This window comes from Meriones unguiculatus, chromosome X (assembly GCF_030254825.1).
Source record: "Meriones unguiculatus strain TT.TT164.6M chromosome X, Bangor_MerUng_6.1, whole genome shotgun sequence".
Classification (NCBI taxonomy): domain Eukaryota; kingdom Metazoa; phylum Chordata; class Mammalia; order Rodentia; family Muridae; genus Meriones; species Meriones unguiculatus.
Window position 1 is genome coordinate 25,504,360 of NC_083369.1, and position 21,875 is coordinate 25,526,234.

At 41.1% G+C, this 21,875-nt stretch overlaps 1 protein-coding gene across 1 annotated transcript; it reads left to right on the plus strand.

The window, feature by feature from the left end:
- The first annotated feature begins 1,626 nt into the window (after positions 1-1,626).
- On the plus strand, positions 1,627-17,489 carry Arr3 (arrestin 3). The gene is given in 16 exon segments (XM_021661645.1): positions 1,627-1,643; positions 4,172-4,201; positions 4,351-4,412; positions 4,603-4,638; positions 9,156-9,164; positions 11,341-11,540; positions 11,643-11,702; positions 12,400-12,477; positions 13,111-13,242; positions 13,433-13,514; positions 13,736-13,815; positions 14,175-14,229; positions 14,232-14,301; positions 16,528-16,592; positions 16,831-16,847; positions 17,439-17,489. Coding segments are annotated over 16 exon segments (1,044 nt in total).
- Positions 17,490-21,875: the final 4,386 nt, after the last annotated feature.

Here is a 21,875-nt window from a genome sequence, read left to right on the forward strand (position 1 = left end):
TTGCCTCTCTTTCATAATTAGACTGGTGACTCCATTTGGGCCCACTCAAATAATCCAGAATAACCTCTCTATTTTAAGACCCCTAATCACATCTGCAAAATCCCTTTTAGTGTATAAGGCAATGTCTATAGGCTTCAAAGATGATGACCTGCTCTTTAGGGGTCAAAATTCAGCCCGTCATAGTAAGAATTCACTGAAGTATACTCAAGATGTTTGCATCATACTGGGCACAGCGGCATACGCCTGTAATCTCAGAACTGTCAAAGTTAAGGCAGTTGTGAGTTCCAGGACAGCCTGAGCTACACAATGAGACTTTGTCTCAAAAAAAAAAAAATCTGTGCATTTTACCATCTAAAAATTACATCACAGCTCCAAATTACAAATACTCAGAAAAGAAAGAGACAATGATTTCAGTTCAATCAAAGTAAGGATTTAAACAACAAGGTCTCTTTTCTTCCTACTAAGGGGACTACAACCTGACTTGAAAGAGGGGGTGAGCACCTAAAAGGAAGAGTGTGAGTCTGTTGAAAATAAAGCCAAGATAGATTGAGTCTGGGGTTTTTTTTGTTTGTTTGTTTGTTTGTGTTTGTGTTTGTTTTTTTTTTTTTTAATCTTTCCTATAGTCACCAACCTTAACAAGTTTCTGGCTGTTTCCCACATGCCAAAGCTTAGTTTCCATCTCACTATAGTCCCCAGTAGGATCTGAGGTTCTCTAGTTACCTGGAAACACCCATGAAAGACTCAGCGAAATGAACTGAGAAGGTCCTGAGGTACATACTCACACAAATGTGACACAGGAATGGCACTGGCAGAGTCAGTCAGATTGCAAGGGAATACAAGGGATTCTCTCCAGGTGTCAGCAGAAGATGTTGGAATCTGAAGGGCACTTGCTGGATTTCCAGCTTTTTCTGACCTAAAGTTGGACCAATGACATCTGGTTAGTGGTAGTAACAGAGACTGCTTATTAAGAAAGAGAACATTTCCAGTCAAGGAAGTGAACCAGAGAACTGGAAGCTCACTGGCACTGGCCAAGAAGAGTTGTGACTTTTTATAGATCATTAATATAACATGCCTTTTCCAGCATGTGTATTTTAGGGACTTTTTTCACATGGATGCTCTGTCCCATACATGTAACTTTTGCTTTTGAGTTCTAGGCCTTTTCTTTGTCATTAGCTTCTTTCATATGCTAAGTCTTTCTATGTAGCCCTAGCTGCCCTGGAACTTACAGAGGTCCCCTGCCACTACCTCCCAAGTACTGGGATTAGAGCCATGTGCCACCACACCCAGCCATATGTTAATCTTGCTACTTCTCTCTCTACATTACACAGGGCCCCAAGTGAGGTGAAGGAAGACTTAGCTCAGCCAGCCTTCTTAGACTGAGGACTAGAAAGCCCACATCAGGGGCTAAAGACTGTGGATATAAGTAAATACTAAAGACCACCCTGAGAGGAGGAGAAGAAAGATCTGAGTCCTGGATCCTTAGACTGTGGAGTTTCTGCTTCTACCTCCTTCAAGCCTAAAAAGGTGGGACCAAGGCCCTGTGAGAAAAACAAGAAATAGAGATAACTTTGTTGCTACTGTTTTGGAGGTCCTGGCAGCTTCAGGGACAGAAATATCTCTAATTCCATGAGTGGTAACCCAAGGTAAGGAAAGCTGCTTAGAGCGTGGAACTCGTTTCAGGGATTAAAAAGACTGGACAGTGGGAGGTGGGGAAGTTATTCCAGGTCTGGGTTTTACAGAAGTCGATTGTCTATTCCCTGTAAGCATAATGTTCTGCCAGTCTAGCAGAGAAGGATACTTTCCTCTGAGAAGGATACTTTCCTCTCTGATAAGAAAGTAATTCAAAGATCTCTATTCCTACTTCATTACCTACAGTGCTGTGCACTGGAGCTAAGATAATTAAGGTTTCTGGTCTGTTTTAAGAGTCCAAAGTCCCAAGTGGGGGAACTTGGAGAAAAGTTACTCTTTCCAGTACTCTTGGCTTTCCTGTGGCCTGGAAAAGATGGAAGATACAGAGGCTGGAATGTGGCACAAGTTGCTCAGACAAACCAAGGTCCACACTGTGAGCTCTCCTCTTTTTACACTTCACTATGCTTCACCTTTAAGAATTTCAACTTGGTTTTGATCCCAGCCCTCATGTACAAGGCTTCACAAGTCCAAACTCACCAATTTCCTTCTTAAATGCCCCTACCTGTAATTGTTAGGTCTCAATCCCAGGACAAATGGCTGAGGTGGCTATTTAACATATCAAAGCAGATTTGACCTTCAGGTTCTCCCAGCATCCCTCAGTCCCTACCTGCTACAGAGTAGGGTTAGCATATCCCATCACTAACCTGAACTCTCCAGTCCAGGGCCTGGGCTGTTCTCCCCTCCACGGTTCTTCCTTATATAACCTAGCTATTTTGGCTATATGGTTCCTTTTACCTTTTTGGTCCTTTCAGCCTCTTGGTCTCCTGGCTCCCTCCCCTCCAAACACACACAAACACACACACATACACACACACACACACACACACACACACCACCTGGCTCAGGGTCAGGTTCACTCTGGACCCCTCCAGATACCTCTGGCTATGTTCTCTCTCTTAGCTACAATAAACCTTCTCCTTCATAGTCATGTCCTTATTATTCTTTTTTTTTTTTCATTCAGTAACATCATCAGAAACCCCTAGCCCCAGCCTACCTCCTCAGTAACAACCAGCTGATCCCACAGCCACTGATCTGTACTCACTAATGTGTTTTCCAAACTCTTGGCCCCTGAGCTAATTATAGCAGTGTTTCAATGCCACCCACCCCAACCCTATTCTTGTTCTCTGACTCCCACCAATCTACACATTCAGAGGACTGAGGATATAAGAGGCTGGGAGGCAAGCTTAGCAACCAGAGCTGGAGGCTGATGTGAGCTTCAGTCCCTTTCCTCAGGTAATATTCTAAAGCTCCTTGCTTCTAGCCCCACTTCCCATGCCTTTAGCATCTCCTTTAGGGGGAGGAGAGGAGAATCTTTTGTGATGCAAGCGATGGGTTTTCAGGTTAATATAACTTCTAGAACTCACTACCCCCAACTCATCCCTCTGTCCAGGCCTACTATGTATTGAAAGAAAGCACCAGAAAGGCATTCTCCTCTTTATGGGTCCCTAGCAGCTAAAGAGATGAGTGGGGATATGATGGAAATTTTTGAGGAAAGTAATAAGAGAGATGCTGAGTAAAGGCAAGAAAGGCTTTTAGTCTCCACAGAGGCCTCTGTCACCAACACCAAGAAAGTGAGAACAGCAACTCCCTTTCTCCTAAATCATCCCCCACTCCTTCCATTCCTCTTTTCTTCCTTCTCAGTTCAAAGTCAAAAACATCCCAATTCAGGGTCAAGTCTATTACGGGGACAAAATGATATTTAATTGATCCATTTATTCATTCATATGGCTAACAAATTGTGTGCTGGGTTATGCTCAGTATCAGTGCAGCCCAAGAAACACATTTTAAAGGGATGGAGTGGAATCAAGTAGAATAAATAGAAAGGGTTAAAAAAATTAGGTGGGGAGCAATCAAGGAAGACACTGGACATCCCTTTGGTTTTTACACATATGCAAATGTGCATGCATGTGTACATGTACCCCCATCCCACCCCCAACACACAGAGAGACAGAGATAGAAACAGAAAGAGACTGATTTGTAGAAAATAGGGAAGGGGGTGTTTTTCCCTTGTCTAGTTGTGTGTGTAAGAGGTGCCCTAAGAAGGGAGAAGAACAGAAAGCAACGGGTGCTGGTGTGATATCTAAGGAAGTAAATTCCGATTACACGAGGTGCATTTCTGTGGGATAATGGATTGCAATAAGGAAAATAGGGGTTAAATAACTGAGTTTTTTCTCCCTTCCCTCATCTCAGGAAATATTCAACATAAATTTCTTGGCCAGCATGTCCACATAAGAATTCTTTCTAATGCTCTGTATCTGTGACTTGTTCCTTATCCAAACCTGAGTATTTGCCTTTGGGACAGAAGGCATTATAGCTTTGGGCCCTACTCCAATTATCTCTGTCTTCGCTCTATCTCGTGCTCTTGAGACCTCTTCTAATACTAAGAATCTTTCATGTTTCCCAAATGTCCCTGTCTTTTCTTTTCTCTCTTCTTTCCTGCTCTGCCAACCCTCCTTCCTCTTTCTGATTCTTCACCCCATAGAGTGTTAAAGAAAACTAGCTCCAATGGGAAGGTAAGAGAGCCTGGCCCACCTGGGCAAATGAAACGGCGAAAGGGAAAAGTGGGTATATTGTTCAAGATCTCACTGGACTGGGCTCTGGGGTTCAGGACGATTCATTCAAAGCTAACTGTGACACTGATAGAACAAGTTGTCCCACAACATTTTTCCCTTTCCCTGGGGAAACAGACTTCATGGATGATGTGGACACTGTGGAGCCCACTGGTTAGTGAGTCCAAAGTGGGAAAGAGCCTGAGAAGGGAGTGGGAGCCAGGAAGTACGAGAAAGGCCAGGCATGACCGTGCAGAACAATGAAGCCAATTGAAAGGTAGAATCATTTCAGGAATCAATTTTTTTGTTTCACTCACACTCAAGGTTTTTCTGACTAGGGTGCCATCCCTCCCTTTCTCTACAGATGGAGTAATCCTTGTTGACCCTGAATACTTAAAAGGTCTATGAGTAAGTAAAAATTCTTACTGGTTTTTGTAAAGCTGCAGGAGTCCCAGTTGAAATGCCAGGAATGTAAGATAGGCAATCTGAATGAGTGGTCTTGACCAGAGGGGTGAGAAAAAAAAACAAACCAAAAAACAAAAACGGAAGGCAGCAGAAACTGTGAATGCTTTGTTTGCCAGGTCCTGACAACAGGAAAGTTCGGCCTAATATGGCCATATTCCTTCAGTTATTAAAAGAATTGAAAGCAGAGCTCAGAGTAAGCACTTTAAAGGTACCAAACCTCAAAGGATTCTTTTTTAGTCTTTCCTCAAATAGTATTCAAAATAACTATATTTCTGAAGAACATATAAATTATACTCTTTAAAACTATACACAACAGGAAAAAAATTAAAAAATATACATAACAAACATAAGTGTCAAAATTAAAATAATGTCTTAATAAAATTTCTGGTTTTTCCCATTATTGGCATGGTGGTTCTGCTTGACTGCTGATTTCAATTTAGGCTTAGACTGCCTACGGAGTGAACCAATACACAGAAAATTTCATATATTTATCTAAATTTCTTGACTTTCAAATGTTAACAACTCACTGAAAGATTTTTAAAGACCTCTATAGAGCAAAATACTGCTTTTTTTTTTTTTCTGTAGCATAAGCATCCCTCAGGCTTCTATTTTGAAAGTTCTTATATGTCATTTGATTGTTTTTTGTTTGTTTGATTATTTGTTTGGTGTGTGTATGTGTGTGTGTAGAGAAACTGCCTAAACATTTTTTAACAAAAATTTCAAAGAAATAATAACCACAGGCAGTAACAGCAGGGTCCAACACTCCCGGCGGCAGAGCTCCAGTTCAAGATTGCACTGAAATATTTTCCACTGTATTTTTCCCTTTTAATTCTCACTATGGATTAACCCCACTGTGATCCTGAACTGAAGATTGAATTCAACTGGAAAAAAAAGATTCAGAACCAGTTGGTGACTACTAGTCCAGAAATAGCCTTTACATACTGAGGAATAAAAGAGCCTTCATCTCCGAGATTAAGCAGCATGGATAAGCAATCTGGCCAATTTCAAATGTCAGAGAAACTTTTAAGTATAGGCACAAATTAGCTAACTGATTTATAAGTAACAAATATTCTGTTTCTAAAATCTAAAAGCCTTCATCCTTGCACTCCTAAAAATGCCCAGAATAACCTATGGAAGGAAATATTTACTTTTAATAATTGCATGTTGCTTGCCATGATGGGTAACATCTACCCCCAGCATCCAGGAGGTGGAGGCAGGAAGCAAGGTACAAGTTCAAGGCCAGATTTTATATATATAAATATATATTATATATATAATCTTTCAAAAATTACATATTTACTCATAAATTAGATATACTTTTCTTTTATTTGAATTTTCTGTATCTTTAGTAAACCTTTACATTATTATTCATTTAAATCACACATATTTCTGAAATTTACTCCCAGTTGTATATGTTGTTACTTTAAGAACATCATCTTATTTTCATCTCATTTTCTCATATCCTTCTTCATCAAAGGTGGATGTGTTATTGTAAAGTAATGTGTTCTATGTCACTGAGTGGTAAAGTGAGGCAAAGGACATGGGGTTGGAACACATTACTGTTGAACAATGCTCTATCTGCCCTCCCTCTGCATTATTCCTTACAACTGCATATAAATGAACAGTGATTACAAAAATTAAAAAGTTTAATTTCAGAGAGAAAATGAGAGACATGTTGTAAGCACCTAAGACGACCTTTTGTTCAGTTACAGCAACAAAACAATTTGGAACGCATCACAGCAGATAACATTGCAGTTATCTCTGAAATATGATATTGTGGCAGAGCTTTGAATTCTCTTTTTTATTATACTCTCTAATATTCCTAAATGTGTATGTATGTGCTTATATAATTAAGACAAAAATAGACAAATTTAGAGTAGATGTTGACTTTTAAAAGAAAAATAAAAGCAAGCTACCAGGCCTAATAATATAGATCTGTAATCCCAGATACCTGGGCAAGTGGGGGCTCAGGCAAGAGGGGGCTCAGGCAAGAGGATCACAAACAAGTTCAAGTCCAGACTTAGGCAATTTAATGAGATCTTGTCTCAAGATAAAAAGTAACAAGAAAGCTAAATGGTGGGGTACTTACCTAGTATGTATGAGATACTGAGAGTTTGAGGCCAGTCTGGACTACACAGTGAGTTCCAGGCCAGCGAGAGCTACATAGAAAGACCTGTCTCAAAAAAAAAAAAAGCCAAAGCCATAGGCTGGATCCCTATAATCACCAGTCAGAAGAAGGGTAAGGGGGCAAATAAAAGAGATAAGAAATGAAACAGCAAATGGTCTAGTGGTCATTGAGGTGAGGATGTCAACCAGATGAACTGTTCCTGGCAAACGTTGCTGTGAGTGTCTAACCCAGGCAGCAGAAACAGCACAGTCCCTCAGTCCTGCCTAAGCTCCGATTCGACCTCATCAGTTTAGCATGGTCTCTTTCCTCTGCTATGAAACAACATTCTTGTGACAGCCAAGAGGGGAGAAAAACAAAAGCAAGAAACTGGGAAGGAAAGTGTTGTCTAACAGCACTGGTTCTGTGGGAGTGGGAAGCCTAGCATTTCAAGAGAGCTATTCTCTTAGGAGGCAGGGGCAGCTGGAGGTCTGTGAGTTCGAGGCCCGCACAGATGAAGAGACTATAATCCTATTACTCTTAACCACATTTCTGTTTTCATTTACTCATGGTTTTGTGCAAATGAATCCTTTTTTTATTTAAATGCTGTACTATAAACATTTTAGAATTTTCTTTTATGCCTACATTAATACATAAAAATCCGCAACTTTTGAAGTTCCTTAGTACTGTCTTTTCCAGGTATGTAATACATGTTTACAGCTTACCATAATTGCATTTACAATCTAAAATTGTTGGATATTTCCTTTGTTTTCATGATTTTGCTGTTATAAACAGCTCTGTAAAGCATCCCCACCCCCACCCTTGCTTGTATCTAATTATCTATCTCTTTAGGCTAAATTCCCAGAGAGTTCTATCTATTGTTTAATGTTCCCCAAAAAGTTTCTAACAATTCTTCTGTTTTTTTTTTTTTTCTTTTTTGAGAAAGGGTCTTATTGTGGAACCAAGGCTGTCCTGAAATCCATGCTAGCCTCGAACTCATGATCATTCTGCCTCAGTCACCCAAGTGCTGTAATAACAACAGCATGTGCCAGTATGGCCAGCTAAATTTGGTGGCTAATACTCCAGACTTATAAAAACATTAGTGTTATCCTTACTTTTAGGCTTTTTTTATATCTTCAAATATATATTCATTTTCCTCAATCCTAATTTTAAATGTAGATAATCTTGTGATTAATGTATTGACTTTCATTTTGTTGAGACATACTCTCACTCCCAGACTACTTCCTCCAAAGCCCTGGTATTACAAATATATGTTACAATGCCAGATTTGATGTTTTGTATTTTTAATTTTATTTATTTAGTGATAAGGCCCTATTCTATAGCGAGCCCCAGGTGAAACTTGATGTGTAGACCAGGCTGGCCTAAAACTCACAGAGATCCACCTATTTTTGTCTTTTAAGTGCTGAAATTAAAAGTACTCTGCCCAAAATTTTAAAAAGTCTTCGACACTTTCATATATTCTTCCTAGCTATTTCCCTTCTACTTTAGTCTGATTTCTATTTTAGTGTATGGGGCAGTTATGGATTGTGTGCAATATATGTAATTAATTATTTTCTATTTGTGCAAGTTCTCTGTTTTAAGATCCCTGATAGACTTAAGGACATCTTTGCTCTTCACAGTCCCTTGATTTTATCCCTGTCACTTTAGTTTTAGAGTATCCCTGCCTAGCCCACCCCACATTCTACTTGTATATTCCAGGGGCTTTCTGTCAATCCTTAATCTTAAGTAACAACTGCAAAGTATGAGTTCAACTATAACTGTTTCTTTTTTGTCAAGATTTCTATCATCCTCCTCCTCATCAATCAACCAATCAATCATTCATGTCTATAGATGTTGCCAAAGAAAATTCTCTTGGTTTGTTTGTTAAAGACAGGGTCCCACTTAAACTCACTTTGTACTTTAGGTAAGTCATGAAGTCCTGATCCTCCTGCCTCCACCTCCCAGGTGCTGCAATTGCAGATAAACACCACGTTAGGCGACAAAGAAAAATTTTTATGCAATAACCCTTTATAACCATCCTCTGAGTGAAATTTGATCCAAATGATTCTAGGCTTTGGAGTCTAGACCTGAAGGAGTTGAAATCCTGAACCTGACTGGGGATGTAGCTTAGTTGACAGAGCGTTTTGCTAGCATGCATCAAGTTCTGGGTTTGCTGCTCAGCACTGCCAGGCATAGTGGCATATACTCAGGAGCCTAAGGCAACCCTGGCTACATGACATTCTGTGTCAAAAATAAAAATATTCATAAACAGAAGAAAAGGAATCCCGAACCATTACTTAACTTCTTTTTTACGGAAGGACTGTTACGGTATAAACAATATAGTTAAGGTCACAGAAGTGCCATTTGTGTAGTGAGAGTATGTATGTGTTATAAGTATGTGGTGGGAGTATATGCATGGGAGTGTGCAGGTATGCATGCCTGTGCACATGCTGAGGCCAGAGGAGACCTCCAGGTGTCTTCCTCTAGAACTCTCCACTTCATGAGCTGAGGATTTCTCGATGAACTAAGCCCACCATTTTAGATAGGCAGTGAACATCTGGAATCTGATTGTCTGTCCCTTCCCCGCAGTGCTAGAATTAGAAGTACATGCAGCCATGCCCAGCTTTTTAAGAAGGTTCTAAAGAGTCTAACTCAATCCTCATGTTTGTATAGCAAGCGCTCATACCCACTGAGCCATCTCCTCAGCTCCAGTCCTATTCTTCACAGGTATACTAACAGGTCTAGGGAAGCCAAAGGATTTGTGTAAGTCCTACTAAAGTCCAGGTGTCTTGACCCTAAATATTTTTTGAAATGTTGTTGCTAAATATCATGTGTTTGTATGTGCACACGTGTGGATAATCTATGTGTGTCAATGCAGATGTGTGCTCTGCCATTGTCTGTGGCTGGAGGTCAAAGAACAACTTTAGAATGTCAGTTCTTTTTTTTTTTCATCTAATGGAGGCAAGATTGCTCTTGTTTCTGCCACTCTGTCTAGCTAACCTGTGAATTTCTGGCCAATTCTGCCTCTGCTTCCTATCTCACCTTATAAATGCAGGGATTATAGATGCAAGCCACTACTTAGAGCATTTTGAGGGTTCTGGGGATTGAAATAAAGTCATCTAGCTTGTGCAACAAGCACTGTTACCCACTGAGCTATCTTGCTGGTACCTGACACTAATATTTGTTAATTCTTTTAAACTATTAAATATTTCAGGCATATATATATATATATATATACTACCTAGCAATGAAAAGATTTTGTCACACACAGTTTTAATCTTCATATAAATGTAACAGTGCACATTTAATTCTGGTGCTCGGATTGTTTTAGTCACTGTTTCTTTTTTGAGATTAATTATGTTAATCTATTTCTTAGTCGATTCATGCTGTTATACCTAAATACCCAAGACTCAGTAATATATAAGGAAAAGAAATTTACTTTCTCACCATTCAGTAGCCTTGCAAATATAAGTTCAAATAACTAGCATGTTCAAGGCACTGTTAAGGCTGCTCTCTGCATACAAAATTGTTCCTTATTGCTGGGCCCTCTAGAGGGGAGGAATGTTGTATCCTTAGGTGGCAGAAGGTAAACAGGGAAGAACAGATGGATGCTATATAAAGCTTCTCTAATAAGGGCCTTAACCCCATTCATAAGTGAAGATGAGAAAAGATTCAAGTTTACTGGATATTAACCAGTTTTCCAAAGTGGTTATTTATGTTGCTCCCACCAGCCATACATTTGAACTCCAGCTGATCTACATCATCATGAACAGTTAGCGCTGTCTGGCTCTAATATTTTTGACAGTCTGATCTGGGTGAAATGATATCCCACTGTGGCCTTAACTTGAATGTATCTGATCACTATTGATATTACACAGATCATTGTCTATCCTCTTGTGCTTCTGCTAAGAATCCATCTCCATTCTTTGCACAAACACACACATACAGATATAGATATGTATATATTAATATATATTACTTATAACAGTTATTTCATTCATATGTGTGTAGGTATGTGTAGTTATCGGCCAGAGGTCAATCCTCAAGAGGCACTATGTACTGTATTTCTGAGCCTGTATCTCTCAATGTCATGGGGTTCACTGATTAGGCTAGGCTGGGTGGCCAGTGAGCCCGAGGGATCCATCTGTCTCAACCTAGCAGCACTGGGATTGAAAGACTGTACCATCACTTCCCACATTTTCACATGGGATCAATTCCAACTCGTCATGCTTTCACGGCAAATTCTTTTCCAACTGGACTATCGCCTCAGCCTCCCAAAGCTCGTTATATTCTAAATGCCAAACTGTTATATGTGTTTCAAATATTTTAACTCTGCATTTTCCTTTTTCTTTGTGAAACTTTTAACACAGAGACGTTCAAAATTGTACTGCAATTAAATGTATGGATTCTTTTCTTTGTGACTGTACTTTTGGGACTATATTAGATTGTCTCTTTGGGTCTTCCTATCACCCACTTAACATGTCCCTCACCACTGTTCTGACAAGTTACTCTTTCTTCCTCCTTTGCCTGCAGTGTTCATCAGATTGACATGTGCTTTTTGCTATGGTAGTGATGACTTGGATGTGACTGGTTTGATATTTCATAAAGATCTCTATGTACAGACCAAGCAAGAGGCTCCTACTGAACCCACCAGCACCCAGGGTCCCCTCATATCCTTACAGGAAAGGCTTTTGCACTAGCTTGGGGCCAATGCCTACCCTTTTACACTTCAGGTACTGACCTCAACTCTTGGCCAAAATTTCCAGAGAAGATTAAGAGATAAAGAGAATAGAAAGAGGTATTCCTATTTTTCTGAGCTCCTTTTGATTTCCTAGAGAGTTGCTAACCTGCCCTGTTCAGTGATGCTGCAGCCTGGGCCTGAAGATTCAGGAAAGGTAAAGGAAGATCATGAACTAGTCACTTTTCAGCCAATGACTCCATCAACTTAAAAGAATGGGGGGGGGGGTGGCTTTTTCTTATATTTCTTTTTTTTTTTTTCTCATGGTTCAGTCTACGTCTACACAACTCGGTTTGGGCTTGTGGCAACATGGTACATCATGATGAGAGCATGTGGCAGAGGTCTGCTCACCTCTTAGTGTCCAGGGAGCAAAAAGAATGCCAAGAAGTGCTTGTCTCCAATAACCATACTTTCTCAATTTCTCTTAAGAAGTCTCATCTCTCAAATTTTCTACCACCTCCCAATAAAAACATCGACTAGGCTGAGTATGATGGTGTACATTTTTAATCCCAGCACTTAGGAGGCAGGGGAAGGCAGATCTCTGTTGAATTTGAAGCCAACCTGGTCAATATAGAGGCTTCCAGGTCAGCCAGGGTCACACAATGAGACCTTGTTTCAAAAAGAAAGAAACATAAGATGGGCCAAGCATTTAACTCATAGGCATCTAGGGTACTTTCTGATCCGAACAATAGCAGATAGATAGGCATGTAGTTACAATGAGGTGTAGGAAGAAAGACAAATGGACAAACTTGGGGAAAAGGACAGCTAAGGGATGAAGACATTTTCATGTAGTCCCACAAGGGAGGAAAGGATGGAATTGGAAATACGTTGTCTTTGTTCCTGGTTCTTTACAGCCCTGTGGGGTTGACTTTGAAGTGAAGAGCATCAGTGCCGAAAATCTGGAAGAGAAAATCTCTAAGACATATTCTTCAGTCTTCCCCTAATCCCTGACTGAAGCCTCCACTGCGGACCCTGCTCTTAGGGCACAAACAGATCTAGTCACCATAGTACCGCTGCCACCAACTTGAATGGCCTGTTCTGAGTCCCTTAGATTTTGCTTCTCTTCTTCACTCTAGGACATGGTTGGCAGACTTGTAAAAATCCAAAATAACGCATACTTACATTTTGTGGGCTATCAAGTCTTGGTTACAGCTCTATAACTCTGCTGTTGTAGTGCTGGAGCAGAAACAGACACTAGAAATGAAAACTAATGTTGCTGTGTTCTAACAAAACTGAACTCATGGACACCGAAGTCTGAATTTTATATAATATCGATGTGTTGTACATTTTTTATTCATTTCAATAATTTATGACAAGATTCATCATTCCTAGATTGCAGGCCATAGACAAACAAGAAAGAGGACAGATTTAGGCAACTGGCCAATTGTCAATCCCTTGTTCTATAGAACATAAAGGAGGCAAAAGTGTTCGGTGAGAGAAGCCTTTCCTCACCCCTGCCCCAAGTAAACACAGAGCTTAAAGCTTCTCTCACCGAACACTTTTGCCTCCTTTATGTTCTATAGAACCAGATGTTCTGGCTTATCTCTTGGCCTCTACTCAGTGAGTCTGTGCAACTGGTTATACGCAAAGTGCAGTTTTTACCCCTGGAACCAGGCTCAGATCTCTGGGCACAGACCATTCACAGTTTCTTTTTGTCGTCTCAGCCCGTACAACTCCAGGCCTGGATGGACAGGGAGGTTGGTGACACCCCTCCCCCATATCCTATTCTACCTTAGAAGCCCTCTGATACCCCATTTTTGTACTAATGTTTCACTTGGATTGGCAGAGACATGAACTAGGCAACAGATGTTTTTAAGGGAATGGGAATTTTAGATTTAGGTTTGGGCATCCTCTCTCCAACCTTGTCATAGGGTCCTCCTGCTTCAGGTTCACTACCATGGAGAAGCTGTTTCTGCCTGTGTTTCTATCAACAACAGGACCAACAAGGTCATCAAAAGAATCAAGATTGCAGGAGACCTTACTGCTCTGCATCTGGCCTTTAAACCACAGGTTCTAAGCCACCAACTGTGCTTGTTACACATTTACCTTATCTTAGTTTTCCTTACAAAACAGATCTATCAAAATTTGTGATCCCATTTTACTGCATATGTATAAGATCACATCAAAAAGCAGTAAGCTGGGGTCATGAGGGTAAATGGCTGATTAGTCATGTACTTTCCCTGGCTTTTTCAGTTGTCCAGACCACAGATGTTGTTCTGTATTCACTAGACAAGTACACAAAGTCTGTGTTCATTCAGGAGTTCATGTGAGCTGGTGCTGGGGTGGAGGTCAAGGGGTGAGATGGTGAGAAGGCAGAGAAGCAGTTTTGGAAAAGAAGAAGTAGCAGGGAGAACCTAGAAATGAAGACTGTCAGCGTGAGGGTGGAAGTATAAAAAGGAGGGAACTCTCTGGAGAAGTAAGGTGGGGGTGTGACTCATAGGAAGACTATCACAATGCTAGGACAGGGATTTCCCATCACAGCTAATTCTTCCCATTCTTCATAGATATGGCACCTCTCTTTAGATTGTCCACTGGTTTTTGAGACTGTGCGAGATACTCTTGGGAGTAAAAGTACATTTAGTTGAGAAGAATAGCCTAAAGTTCTTATCTTGTTCTCTTTCAAAAACAGACAGTAGCAGCTAACTCCAGCTTCTCCCAGACCTTTGAAGTAACCCCACTCCTGGCTTCCAGAAGTGGGGCCTGGCACTGGATGGCAAATTCAAGCATGAAAACACCAATCTGCCCTCTAGCACAATGTAAGTTTAAATGTAATTTACAACCTCTGCTCCCCACCCCACATGCTCTGAGGTTTCATCCTCAGTCAAGCCTACTTGTCTTTTAAAATGTCCCTCAGCCAGTGTTCAGTATGCTCTCAAGCCTCAGAGCCAGCCTCAAGCTAAATTAATGCCCATGGGACCAATGTTAAACTTAGGTCTTCGGTAATGAGAAGGAAAAATGCAGAGAACAGAGAATCTTTGCGGCATAAAATTTCACAGTCCATTGCAGTCATGAGGGTGAATGCTTGTAATCCTAGCACTTGGTCAGCACAGAAGCAGGAAAATCACAAGTTTGAGGCCTTCCTAGGTTATACAGTAAGACCCTGTAACAAAAATGATACAAACAGGGCTGCTGCAATGCCTCAACAAGTAAAGACATCTGCTGCTAAGCTGACTGCTCGAGTTTAATCCCCAGGACCCACATGGGGAAGGAAATAATTCTTGTTGTCCTCTGCCCTCCACATGTTTACCATGGCACCTCCACCTCCACATATATACAGGGGCACAAAAATAGATAGATAAAAATGCAATGATAATAAAATAATTAGAAACAAGGAACAATTCACGAAGGCCTTGCATCTTATTATTGTCCTCCTAAGAATATTGCTGAGTAGTGATGGCACATGCTTTAATCCCAGCACTTGGAAGGCAGAGGCAGGTGGATCTTTGTGAGTTCAAGGCCTACAGAGAGAGTTCCAGGATATCCAGGGCTACACAGAGAAACTTTGTCTTGAAAAACCAAAATAATAATAATAGTAATAACAACAATGAAAGAGTATTATTAAAGTACACTGGCCAGGTGGCTGGGTTTGTTGTTGTTGTTTCTCAGGCACAAAGGATGAGCTCAGGGCTTTACATCCCCAATCCTGGCGAGGTATATGATTCCATTCTACACATAAAGTCTCTAAGGCTCAAAGACAAGAGATTTGTTCAAGGTTGCGTAATTATGAGGCAGACAGGATTCTAGTATATGCCATTTGGTTCTAAACACTGTAATCTCTACAACAGTTATTATCTAGAGAAGATCGAATAGAGTGAAAGGCTAGAAGATGAGAAATGGTGGAAAAAGAGAGTGAAAAATGAGAATTATATGACTGGAGTCGATAAAATTCTTCTATGGCATTTATTTGGTGCTATGCCTTCAGATTAGCATTAAATGTGTTGCTCACCAAAACCACTTGTCATAAATGCCTAATTCTCCCCATGCCTTATCATTCAAGTGTCTACAGGTTGTTGTTCGTAGAAATAACCTTAGAAATTATCCAAAGAGCATTATTTTGAATAGAAAGAATCAGCACCCTAAAGCAACCAAAAGACTACCTCAAGAGCCTTACAGCTTTTGGCATCTTGTTTTTGAACCAGCGGGTTTCTACTGAGCACCTAGTAAATGCTCATTCCTATGCAATACAAAGGAGATCTACAAAGAAATTTCAGACAGTCTTTGCCTTCAGTCAATATATGGCCTCCATGAGGAACAAAGAGGAATGCAAATGTAATCCAACAGTTAAGTGTTAGTGCATGTGGTTCATATTATGAGTCTAATAGAAGTTAAAAGCCAACATAGGTGACAAAGGATTCTTATAGGAGATAGAATGATCTATATCTTTAAGAATGTATAAAAGCTGGATACTGATAGTAGATGAAAGGAACATTTCAGACTGGAAAACATGGCATGGGAAGAAGCTAGAAGCTGCAATCCCACATGACATTTTGAGAAGCAGAACAGGAAGACAGGCTGTGTTTTAGGTGTTTGGCAGGTAAGGCAGAAATGAGAGAAGTAGATGAGGCTAGATTGCTTTGGCTCCTGAAAATCAAGCAGAGTAGCTGTATACAACAAATTAGACCCTCAAACAGACTGTAACATGGTCAAATAGAATTTGGGGAAGAAAAATCTCTCAGTTGGGTATAAGCAATTATAGCCTGGGATATCTTTTGAGAAAAGACAAAGGCAAAGGGCATGGTAATAGGAAAGCATAGGAAGAATTTTGGGGAGACTAGTTTATTTTATTTTATTTTTTTTACAGCATCCTACAAGTTCTGCCAGCCAGGTGAGAAGCTATGGTCAGAGCACTGAGGCAAGATGGGGAGGAGACCAAAAAAGTCCTCAGAAAAATCTGAGGGCCTCACAGGACTGGAAAAACTTAAGGAAGGTTGGTGATCGGGCCCTTTAAGGACATCAGTAACTCCACCTTGAAATACTTGCAGTGCTGTTGGTGTGGAACTGCCCCTCATCTTGATCCATCCAAAGCCATCTCATGGTGAGAGAGCAGGTGAGACTCCCAGGAACTATCATCCTGTGGGTTGCAGGCCAAGCAGTTCTCAAAAAAGAGTGGCTTAAGATGGCATGACAATACACAAGTTGGATGTCTAGGTTTTGGGGGGATATATAAGGGAGTTCAGGAAGGCCTAGGACAAAAAGGAGGGAAAAGGGCAAAAAAAAAAATATCATGGAACTAGAGTCATTTATGAGCCACAGTTCCATTTTCCGTCCTTCTCCATGCTTGCCAGTGGCTACCAGTTATGAGGCTTGGAAGCTCCCAACCCCAACTCCCTTGCCTATTGCTCTAATTTATGATGGGATTATTAAAAAGCTTCCCCAAGGTGTTGCTTTCAAGACTGTGCACTTGAAACACAGTTTAGCTTCATGTCACAATCTGGTGCTTTTCACAGCTCTCGTTCCCCTGTCTGCCTCCCTGCTGCTCTTCTTGGAATTGGTCTTTCTCCTCATCCCTTCCATTTTTCTTTTTGTCTTTCTTGCCTCCAAAAACCCATTCTGTTGCTAAGCTGTCCTCATGATCCCTTACCCCTTGGCAAAACTGGTTGGTTTTATTTGTTGATTTTAAGCTGCTGATTTGGGGGTCCATTGCTTCCACATCATCCTCCGCTTCTTTTTCTAATCCTTTCCCTCTGCTCCACCCACAACTGTTTCCCTTCTAACACTCCTGGGGCACTGTTGTCTAGACAGATTTTAAAAGGGAAATAAGCCTTCCACATGGGTGGTGGAGGGGAAGGCTGAGGAGCAGAGAAGGGATGACCTCTCTAGAATTAATAATGTGGAGGAAGCCCAGGAAGGGGTTTGGTAACTGCATTCCTCTGGTGCTCCTGCAAGCTGGGAGGACATCATGACTGAGGAGTGCATGCAACAGAACAGACAGGCACAGAGCTAGAAAACTCCAGCAGCAGACAGTGTTCAGAGTTACTGATATCCTCCTATCTCTGATAATCCTGTGTGGGACTCACTGCAACACTATAATAAATTGTTTTGTCCAGACACGGCCGGTGTTTCTGTGCTATTTTTTTTTCCTCTTGGGGTGTACTGAAACTACAGACAATGATCTGTCTGCTTCAGGCACTTGTACCACTCCCCAATTCTTACTTAAAAGCTTGACTGGATTACCTCTATTCAATACTTTACCTCTTTGTGATCCCAGACTTCCCTCTGACAAGTCATTTGCCTTTTCTCTCTAGCCTCAGCTACTCCAATCTCCACCTGTATCTCTTACTCTTGTAATCACCTTTTGGACTAGCAGTAGGTGCTTATACTGTAAGAAACCCCAGAGAGGAAGTCAAAGGGATATGGCCACTCCCAGGTGTGGCTGTGAGAACAACTGTCGCTACTTGTTACCAGAGAAGAGCATGATGTGATATCAGGTGGTAGAGGCCCAAGTGCAAAACACCACTGTTACAGCATCTCTGCCTGCCTAGTTCAAGAAATGTTTTTGGTCCTTCTAAGCGAGGCCAGGAGCCCTGGAATGAGGTCAGAGGCCTTGGCCTGGAGACCAAATAGGAAACAAAAATGCCAATCTCTATGCAAATCCAGACTCATCTTTCTGGTCTGGGATGGGCTTTGAGATAAGAAGTTGTAAATATTATGGGATGAGATAAGATGGGATGGGATGGGAAGGCTACTTCTAGGCTGAATACATTTTGCTGGGCAATTCTGGTGTGCGTTGGCAGAGGGGGAGGTGCCTTAGACTCTGAAGAAAGGACAATAGTTGGCCTTTGTAAGAGAAGTAGGCTCCCATCTTGTTATCTCTCTTCCACTGCTTCTGGTGTCTATCCTGTTTGCCATTCTGAATGAGATTTAAGCAGGGAGCCTACTATAGAAGGTTCTCTGAAAGGCTCCACCCAACGGGATTGAAGCAGATGCTGAGACTCACACCCAAACTGTGCAGTCTCATGAAAGAAGGGGGGTGGTGGATAAAAGGACATTGAGGGTACAGGAGCCCCACAAGGAGACCAACAAAGCTAAAAACACTAAGCCCAGGCGGTCCTACAGAGACTGATGCACCAACCAAGGACCATGCATGGAGAGGAACTAGACCCCCTGCTTAGTCACAGCCCACAGGCAGCTTAGTCTCCATGTGGGTTCTTGAGTAAGGGGAGCAGGGGCTGCTTCTGTCATGAGTGTGATTGCCTGCTCTTTGATCATTTATCCCTGGTGATGCGGACTTGCCAGGCCACAGAGGAAGAGGATTCAGGCAGTACAGAAGGGACTTGATAAACTAGGGTTAGATGGCAGAGGAGGTTGTCTCCCCTTTCAATGGACTAGGAGAAAAGGATTGGGGGTAAGAGGGAGGAAGAAATAAGGCTGGGGGGAGTTGAAAGAGGGGGCTTCAGTCGGGATACATAATGAATAAATTGTAAAAATAAGAAAATCTTAAAAAAAATGGAGATAAGTATGTACTAAATGGATGGGCAGAAAATGACGATATGTCATCAATGTGGTGTGTAACATGGCTGATCTGACCATCAAATGATAAGGCTTGTTGGTTTGCAAACCTAAAGTCCAGTCCTCACACGGAGGGCCTTCTACGCTCTGTTTACATGGAGGAGCAGAAAGTACCAGTGTTGGGTCAGAAAGTCACGGGTTCAAGGCTTCTTGTGTTCTTGGCCCTAGACCAGCATCATTACATGTAAGGATTTAACCTCATTCACTAACTATAGGTTTCCACTCTCTGGGCCTTTACTTATTGTCCTTTGCCTAGTCAAGTCTGCAGAAAAGGGTGAAGAATAATCTGGGGACCTCAATGTGATGTTTATTGAGACCAGTGCAAAACAAAAACAAAAAACAGTTGCACTGTGCAAAACAGAACAGCCATTTCTCTTTGACATATCATTTGCAGGGTCTCTAGTTACCACCACCACTTACTTTTAGATAACCTTAGATTGCCCTATGAGGGTGAGGAGGAAAAGTTCACCTACCCTACCCCCATTATGCAGATCGAAAGTGCAAAATGATCTCAGCCTCTGAACCTTAAAAAAAATTGCTTGTCACTATCCAAATATATATATATAGTTTCTGCCCTTCCTTCCATAAATGGCTTCACCTCCACTGCAGAAAAAAAGAAAAAGGGCACATCTTTTTTTTTTTTCCTTAGCTTTTCTGGGGTAGGGAGTATGAAAGCAGAGAAGCAAGTTTCACTTGCTGTTAAAAGCCAGGCACATTTTTCTGCTTAGGTGGTAATGAAAAACAGAACTCTAGCCAAAAGTGGCTCCTTTGTTTAAATGAAGACGATGGGGTCAGAATTTCTTTTTACTAGAAGCTGTTCCTAGGAGTTGACCTTAACTCTACTACCATCCTTACTGTGATCTTTAGGGGCTGAAAACTGATTTTAGTCCTTGTAGGATCCAGGGATCAAAATCCATTTTCCCTATCCCATAGCTTAGGTCATCTCTGCCTAATTTGGTAGACACTTTGGGCTTTCCATAGCAGCCATTCTCTCCCACTTCTAGAGTTATGGTTTGTTTTTGAGACAGTGGTTCTAAACTAGTTGGTCACGACACCTTGAGGGTAGAACAACCCTTTTATAGGGGTCACCTGAGACCATCAGAAAACATAGATATTTATGATTCATAACAATAGTAAACTGTTACGTTACGAAGTAGCTACGAAGTAGCAACAAAAATAATTTTATGGATAGGGGTCACCACAACATGAAGAATTGTATTAAATGGTTGTAGCATTGGAAGGGTTGAGAACCACTGCTCTATGTAGTTCTGGCTGTTTGGGAGCTCACTTTGTAGACTAGCTTGGCCTGGAACACACACAGATCCTCCTGCCTCTGCCTCCTAAGTGCTGGAATCAAAGACGTACACCATCACACCTGGCCTGGTTATAGTTTTAATACTGCCTTCCAACTCCTAGACTTAAGAATACAATAGCTCCCAGAAGTGCTGTCAGTTTCTTTTACTACATCTCAGAGCTATTGGGTGGCACAGAGCACCCTATGTTCATTAATGACTAAGACACTTATCTATCTATATAGGATGCAGTTCTAAAACAGCTAGGGTAACTTCAAGGGCTATTAATTTTTGCTTCATTTTTATTAAAACTTGTGTAAGTATGATGATAAAAATATACCCAGTATAAAAGAATCTTCAATAAATGGTGCTGGGAAAACTGGATGTCTACATGCAGAGAAATGAAATTAGACCCATATCTATCATCATTTTGCACACACACACACACACACAAAACCTAACTCCAAATGGAGCAAAGACCTAAACATGAAACAGTATTCTACATGATATAGGTGTAGGAAATGACTTTCTGAATGATAAGACTCCATTTATCCCCAAATTAAGGTTAGTACTTGTCAAGTTGGACTTCATAAAACTAAAAGCTTCTGTACAGCTAAAGCAACAATCAACTGATTAAAGAAACCCCTTCAAATGGGAGAAAAATCTTTGCCAGTTATACATCTGACAAAGAAGTAATATACAGAATATACGAACAAAGTGGGAAAAAAAAACTGAACCAACCAAACAAAAATGATCCATTAAAAAAAAATGCAACAGGGACCTGAACAAATTCTCAAAAGACTTTGGCTAAGAAATAACTCAAAAAATGTTTGTTGTGACGTATCAACCAAGGACCACGCATGGAGAGCACCTAGACCCCCTGCCCAGATGTAGCCCATAGGCAGCTCAGTCTCCATGTGGGTTCCTGAGTAAGGGGTGCAGGGGCTGTCTCTGACATGGACTCTGTTACCCGCTCTTTGATTATTTTCACCTGATAGTTCTGCCTTGTCAGAACGCAGAGGAAGAGGATCCAGGGAGCCCTGATGAGATTTGATAAGCATACTTGTGGGTATGTGTGAGAGGCTAACCTTATGTTAGTAGGTTCTCCTATCATGTGAATCACAGAGATCAAACCCAGGCTTCCAGGCCTGGCAGCATGTGCTTTACCTTGCTGAGAGCCTTCATTGGCCCAGACTGTTTTAAAACCTATTAACTAGGAGTTGTTGCATCTCCTTTCCCAGTTTCTTGGGCATCAAGCCACCTGAATTAGTAAATGATATTTAACCTGAAATCCAACTCAGTCTGTCATTCTACTGGGCCTTGAAGAATTTTTAGTATTTAAAACAAGAACCACATTAGTAAAATTAAAATAATGAATAACCATGAACCTTATCTTAGAGCCAGTGGTTCTCAACCTTCCTAATGCCGCAACCTTTGTGGTGACCCCAACCATAAATTTATTTCATTGCTACTTCTTAATTTTGCTAAGCTCTGAATCATAAATAACTGATATGAAGATTATCTTAGAC